Here is a 7,228-nt window from a genome sequence, read left to right on the forward strand (position 1 = left end):
CCTGTAGTCTAGCGGGCAATTCAAACTGAATATATAAGGCTCCTGCTCTGATTCACCTCTAGGGAAGAGGCAAGCCTTGCAAGGCTAGAAGTTAACCTCTTAACTCATGCCCCATGGCGGCCTCTCAGAAACGGACACAGTCCTAAACAGATACTACAGAAGTAACAGCTTTACAACAGTCTGATGTTTCTCCTTTCAGCTTTTGTCATTCAACTCAGCTTACTTAAATTACATTGTTAAAATACAAATTCTTTTGCACGTGCTCAAAAAAGCCGATTACCTTGGAAACACCAGTGGAAATATTAGGATGCAACTTCTCAAACAACTCCATTAGATTCCCTTGGGAAAGGGGTTCCTGGCAGCCACACAATGCCAACCTTGTGTAATAGAGATCAGCCAACAGCAACGCAGAGGGGTCTGAAGGGAAAGCGCTAAAACAACAGAGCATTTTATTAGCATACGGAGAGCACTGCAACAATACAGATATTTGAAAATAAGGCAGGAGTGGCCATAACAATATTAATGGAAAATTTCACACGACTTCAGACTCTGCTGGCACCAGCAGTCCAGTGAAGTCAGACTTCACCAGCACTCCGGCTTGCAGCCTGAAAGCCCAATTACCTAGGACAGCCCAAGAGGCATGAGATTTCTCCTTCGTATTAATCAGGCTTGTCAAGCTGGGGTTAGCAGGCTGGACACAGACACAGCTGCAGAAAGTAAATCTGCATAGGTCAGACAAGGGCTGTTGCTACTGCCCAGGTGCCCGGTCAGTGATCAACTTCAACAGAAAAGAAACAATCCAGGCCTAGGTGAGGCACCAGGAATTCTGCCTGTCCACAGGGAAATCTTCTGCTATCTTACGTCCCTTGCTCCAAGGGACCACAGCTCAAAGCTGGTAGAAAACCACTAGATTGAAGCTCCCTGCCAAGACTTCCTGCTTGATCTGGGCAAGCTGTCTCATCTCTATCACTCCTCAGACATGGGCACCACGATTTCTTAACTGAACAGGATGTTTTGAAGCTCAAGCCACCGAAGACTTGGAGATGCTCCAGCCCAACAGTGATGGGACATGACAGGTTCAGCAGGATTTGCTGGAGAGACATCAACGGTCTCCCTCAATCCCTCCAGCCACTGAGCTATGTGTGGTAATTGTAAGTAGAACAGACTTACAATAAATAAAATGGAGCACACAAAACCCCCTCCCGCTGCAGAGCAAGCACACACATGGGTATGTAAGGACATGGTGGAACCCCACCACCACCAGCAGACTGCAGAAGTTCAGGCTTTTGACACAACTCAAAAGCACTGTTCCTCTCTCTTTTATCATTGCAATTGGAACACACAGTTACTAAGCATAGCACTCCTAGGTAAAACTAGAACCAACTTACTTGACACACTACCCTGCAGCTGTCTAGGAAAGCTTCAGTTTGCAGAGAAAATGTCACTGAACAGGCACTACATCTAGGTGGTTCTCCAAACAAACAGTGCCTACAGCACTGCTGCATTACACAACCACAGTACTGAAGCAAGGCACCGGCATAACGGAATGAGCAACACACACAGAGGCATTTAACAAGCCCCTACATAAAGGCAAAGCCAATCCTATGCTGTACCAAGGACAATCACGAAGGATCACAGAACAGGCAGAGTTTACTTACGTCACCAAGCTCTTGACACGCTCCACAGGTAACAAATGGAGTATTTCAGAAGACTCTGTCAGACTAAGAAGAGTACTTACAGCTTGGCAGGCCACAAATAGGCTTCCTGGAGCAGAGAGAGAACAAGAACAGCCTGTATATTTACTCAGCTCTCAATGACTTGTTTTTTCCACGGTGCTTACCCATCCTGAAGTGGCTGGAGTCAAAGAAATAGCTTAACATATGGATCCCAGAACTGGCACGTGTATTTTCTAACCATTATCATAACCCATAAAGGAAATGCTCCTCTGGTTATCAAAGTGCCTACTGCACTGAGCCGGCACTGAAAGCTGTGAGTAGCTCCTAGTTTGCATCTGTTCCCATCACACCCGTGTACACAGAGAGCAGAGATCTGGAGCTAAGCACTGTTGCAGGAGTCTCAGACAGCTCTATGCTATAAATGGCACTCAGAAACAAAGAAATGCTGCCCAAAATTATATGAATGAGCAAAATAGAAGCAAAAATATATACTGATGCTACCACACAGGTGCCTATAAACTTCAGCACTTCGGCAATACACTACTGTATGAGAACTCCAAAGCTGTTCCACGTACTTAAAGATGGAATATTTGTTCGTGAATGGAAGGCAGGTTTGCTGAATTCTGTTACAGTGATCGCGTCTCCTTCCTAAACCTCTCAGCCTCCCTTAGGGATGGAGGGGGTTCCCAGAAGCACAGCAGAGCCAAAGGCCTTCCAGGCAAGAAAGGGGAAGGGCAATTCCTTTCCCTTGACACTCCTAAGTTAGCAAGTAGGTTGTTTAAAAAAAAAAAAATTAAAAAATTCCCTTCTCCTTCGTCTCTTCCCAAGCAGAAGAAACACTGTTCCTAAACCAGGCAAACTGAAGGAAGTTTTTAAAGAATATAGTCTTCTTACAAGCTGCCAGCTGCTGTGGAAAAGAAGGGGAAGACAGCATTCATTTCGCATTTGTTCCTTTGAAAATGTCCCTCTGTTCCAAGTTGCTTAATTCCCCAGGTGCGTGCTGAATCCTGCTCACCATTAATCTACATAAGGAGCTCCTCAAAGAGAGGAGAAGAAACAGCAAGTAATGGCAGGATGAAGCTTTCTGCACCTATAGTATAAGGGCACAGGTTCCCAAACTGTAATCCACATACCATTTGGTAGTAGTACGTCTGCGCTGGACAAAGATAGCAGCTCCCACCTCACTATAGACACACCTACATGATCAACAGGGTAAGCCCTTCCATATAGGCAGTTATCCCTGAAGAGATGCCAGGGGTAACTCGCTGTTGTGCTACCCCGGTTCGCAAGCCACCCTCCCTGCACTTCACAGCAACTGTCAAAAACCACCCAGCTCTGGGACTTGAGCTCTGCCTCAGACCTGAGGGGCTGGGCAGGGAGCACAGGGCTGGGGTGTGCCAGGCACAGGCAGAGAGAGAGACTCCAGGCCTAGGAGAAGGTGAAGGAATCGCAGAGATCATGGAGCTAGAAACAATGCTGGAGGATGAAGAAAGTGTCCAGGAACCCTAGTTTGGGAGGAAGGTGAGGTAAACCAAGCAAAGCAGCATAGCATGGGACTACAGGAGGCAGGAGTGTAGGACTGAAGTTGCGTACGTTTTCTTTTCTCTTACAGGCAAAGGAAGAAATAGCAATGCGCCTCTTGCACACACACACAGAGCTGGTGCAGAGCTGCTACTACTGCCACCAAACATGAGACCCAAGAAAAGAAAGTTTGGGTATTCCATTTTTAGAATAAGTACATTGCCACTAAAATAATCATGAATGCAAACCCTGCAACAGGACAGAAGAAAGGGCTAAAACAAGGACAATGCTTGACAAAGGCCAGAGAAGAAAAGGCAACACAGCCAATGGGTGGATACATTTAGGAACATTCATAACGTGATTATAAAGGGAAAAGGCCAGACACGAGACAAGCCCTTTCAAACCAAGGAATGATGAACGCTGAACCTGAGGCATTCCAATACCTGCTTACACTTTGGCACAAGACCAAATACTTGCACTCCCCCTGAGTAACAACTGCCCTTGCCCAATGCAAGCTCAGTTAAAACATTTTTTTTCTGGCTAGAGAGGGAAGACAACCAGTGACCACCCATGCCTGGAGGAAAGATGCAGCATTCTAGAATTGGTGCTGTCACTTATGTCAGAGATGGTGATGTCCCAAACTTTGCACTATAGGTTTGGAATAGTCTAATTGGAGCTTGTGAGTCAGTAGTCTCACCTTTGCTTGACTGCTTCAGCCCGGATCTGGTTTAGATTGATTTCCATCCTCTTTTTTCTCACTTCCTTCTTTTCCTTCCCAATTATCTCTGTCCTCCACGTTGCAGAGTTATCTGCTGCCCCATTATTATTAACAGCAAATGCAGAATTGTTTCCTGGGGGGTGTTTCCTCCCAAGCTTTGCTTTTCTAGTTTTACTTGAGCTGGTCAATAGATTTGGATACAATGCCACTGCTATTCATTTTCAAGATTTGTGTCATCAGAAAAACTGCTTTGTGGGGTTTTTTTATGTATCAACAAAAAGCAAATAGACAGGAAATAACTGTAACTGACCTTTGCAGAGGCTTCCTTTGTCAATGGCTGTGAAGAGAGAGTCTATAAAACTTGTCACACATGACAAAATGTTTTCTTTGTCCATTGGTCTGTCCAAAATAAACGGGAAGAATTTTATTTCTGTATTATACTGACACCTACACACATATGAAAGCTTTCTTTCACATCTATCTTGTATTAAATTATATGTAGCTCACTCCAAGTTTGAAACCAGCAGCAAACCATTTTTGCTATTTCCAATTCACAATTTAAGTTGTAGCATTCATTGCACCTTCTTTCCAACTACTCCTTCCATACAAGAACACCACAACTATTGAAAAAAACACTGTCTAGAGGGGACAGTGCTTAAAACACAGAAACTGAAACATGTTAAGAACATCTCTACGTACTCAAGTGCTAAATTTAGGGAGTAAGCAATCAAGAAACTGATATTCTGTTCCCAACTTTACTATTGACTCATGGTATTTCCACACAGCATTTTTTCGCCTTCTAACCTTGGTTTCCCCAAACTATGGTTAGTAATTATTATCCTTGCCTTAGTAAAATTATTTCTGACAGATAGCGAACTAGAGAGTATTACAGAAATACAGGACAATAGTATCTTAGAATACCCCTTACCTAATATGTGGCAGTACAACCAAGGCAACCCAAGGTTGTGAAAGGTCAGTGATGTCTTCATTCTCTGGTAAATGTATTAAAGACAGTATATGATCCAACACCAGTACTTCTGCTTTTCCTCCTTGTCTTTTACGCGTTTGTTGCCTTGTATTAGAGCTAAAAATAAACCCACACTTTTTAGTAACGCACCATTGCATATCACAGATTGTTCCTTTCCCCTCCATGATATTCAAAATCATGTTTGCTACTTCTATCAAAAAGGACTTGGTCAATCCAAGGGATGTTATTCTTTTCAATGTCCTCCACAGCACAAAATATCATCTAGTCAGGCTGAGGAGCACAAAACATGGCCCACAAGAAATGTCAGGTCTTTATTTCAAGCTCAAATAGTATTTCTAGAAGGAAAGACACTAGTTCTCTGTTGGACATCCTCACAACTAGGACACATAGCTTCTAGGAGCACCTGAGAGTTGTCTCTGCGATTACCGTTAATAAACCATGATCACGCTGACAGAGATAGACTAACAGATGACAGGAAACAACTAGTGAGGTAAAAGTTTCAGGACTTAAAAGGAATCAGAAGCTGAGCCCAAATCACCAAGCCTATCTGCAGGCAGAAAGGGTTGAAACCATACTGGAACATATGAACAGGAGTACTTCACGCCCCATGGACAGCAACCTTTCCATTCCACCCAGTGCTTGCAAGACCATAGTTAGAAGACTGCATAGGCTCCACCCTTCAAGAAATACAGAAGTTAACAAAAAGACAGCATCAAGAATCATTAGAGGTTTAAGAAACAAAATTTATGAGATAAACCTCAAGGAATTAGGATTGTTCATCCAGAGAAAGAAGATTTCAGATGTTTCTGATGACCAAAGCCTGTTATTTGTAAAAGCTGGATACAAAGAGTAAGAAATATTCTGCTCTTTATGTTCCCTGCAGAGAAGACAAGCAGTAATGGATTTAAACTGCAGTAAAGGAAGTTTAGTTCATACACTGAGGACTGGTTAAAAAAACCAACCAAACAAACAAAACACAACTAAAAACCAAACCCAAATACCTGTGTAACAATGAAGACAGCAAAGTACTGCCACAGACTGCCAGGGGTGGCTTGGGAATCTCCAAAATTGGACTATTTAATAACAATTTGGTCGGACATCTTTCAGGTCTGGTTCAGGACTTGCTAATTTCTAGCTAGGAGATGGGGTGTGCAACTTTTGAGATGTCTCCTAGCCCTAATTTGTACCACTGACATTGCAGGAGCACAAAAAAGTCCCAAGTAGGACCAAGGTCCTCTCAGCTATGTACTCTATGTCACTGAAAATCCAGAGAGAGATCAACAGACAAAGATGACAAGGGAAGAAACCCAAATTTAATTACTTTGACTCAACCTTTTGTTCCCCAAACCCTAATACCTCCACTCTATTAAATAAAAATAGGAAAAACCCACAGAGTGGATTGGTTTTAGGAAACATAAAACCTTACATAAAAGGCAATACAAGTCACCACTCTGCAAGTGAAAGTTTTGAATTATCTGAGCTACAATGATTAGAACAATGGTCATCAGTAGATCAGCAACGGTCATTCTGTGCTTGACAGCGGTGACCCCAAATCTTTCCAAAGAGGCTCCAAGGGGAAGGTAACCACTTAACTGCAACAAAACCAGCTTTGCAACTAGAAGCAGTCAAGCTGTGCCAGCAGAGTGCTGCATCGGGATTAATTACATGCCCTTTGGCACCCAGCTTGCTCTATGGTAAGACTACAGTACTGTTGTCAAGAAAGCTCCAGGACAAGACGTATGCACACGGGAAAGAAAGATGGGGCACAGGCAGGTTAGTGATGATAACTTGGACTGCAGCACTCTCTGCAAAGATTAACCACCCAAGGATGCAGCATGCATGTTGGTGTAACAAATGCCCACCACACATCTACCACAACACTTCTTGGTCTTTTCATATCAGTGATAACCTTTCCAGAGCAGTACTTCTTCTCAAATAATCTCAGAAAGAAACATGGGATCCTACAATATCACTTGGTTTGTAAATCCGCCAGCAACATTGCCATTTACACAACTGCAGCAAATACTGGGGGACAACTTTTATGTAGCTCTGCACTGCTTTTGGGCCCACAGCCATGCAGACACATCTAGTGTTTGCTAAACTTGAGAAGTCTCACCTGACGGATGATTCAGTGAAAACAAGAGGATACTTTTCAAATGCCATTGAACCAATGGTCGGAGGCTCTGCTTTCACCAGAATGAGTTTAGCCAGAACTGCCATCACCTCATCCTTTGTGAGGGCATCTGTGCCAGAGAAGCAATGTTCAACGTACTCTAGAAAGCATGGAAGAAAAAGCTAAAGGAGAGGGTGGGTGGGGGGGGGAAA

At 43.5% G+C, this 7,228-nt stretch overlaps 1 protein-coding gene across 1 annotated transcript in view; it reads right to left on the reverse strand.

Moving 5' to 3' along the window:
* The window catches only part of UTP20 (UTP20, small subunit (SSU) processome component, homolog (yeast)), a gene marked incomplete at its 5' end in the record, with an annotated part of 63,979 nt that overhangs the window by 46,770 nt on the left and 9,981 nt on the right, over positions 1-7,228 (reverse strand). The window contains 5 exons of the mRNA XM_009705046.1: positions 281-431; positions 1,659-1,764; positions 4,226-4,314; positions 4,844-4,999; positions 7,020-7,198. Of these exons, the coding sequence (XP_009703348.1) occupies positions 281-431; positions 1,659-1,764; positions 4,226-4,314; positions 4,844-4,999; positions 7,020-7,198 (681 nt within the window). The remainder of the gene's footprint in view (positions 1-280; positions 432-1,658; positions 1,765-4,225; positions 4,315-4,843; positions 5,000-7,019; positions 7,199-7,228) is intronic.

The sequence above is a fragment of the Cariama cristata genome, unplaced genomic scaffold (genome assembly GCF_000690535.1).
Source record: "Cariama cristata isolate BGI_N322 unplaced genomic scaffold, ASM69053v1 scaffold38657, whole genome shotgun sequence".
NCBI classification, from domain to species: Eukaryota; Metazoa; Chordata; class Aves; order Cariamiformes; family Cariamidae; genus Cariama; species Cariama cristata.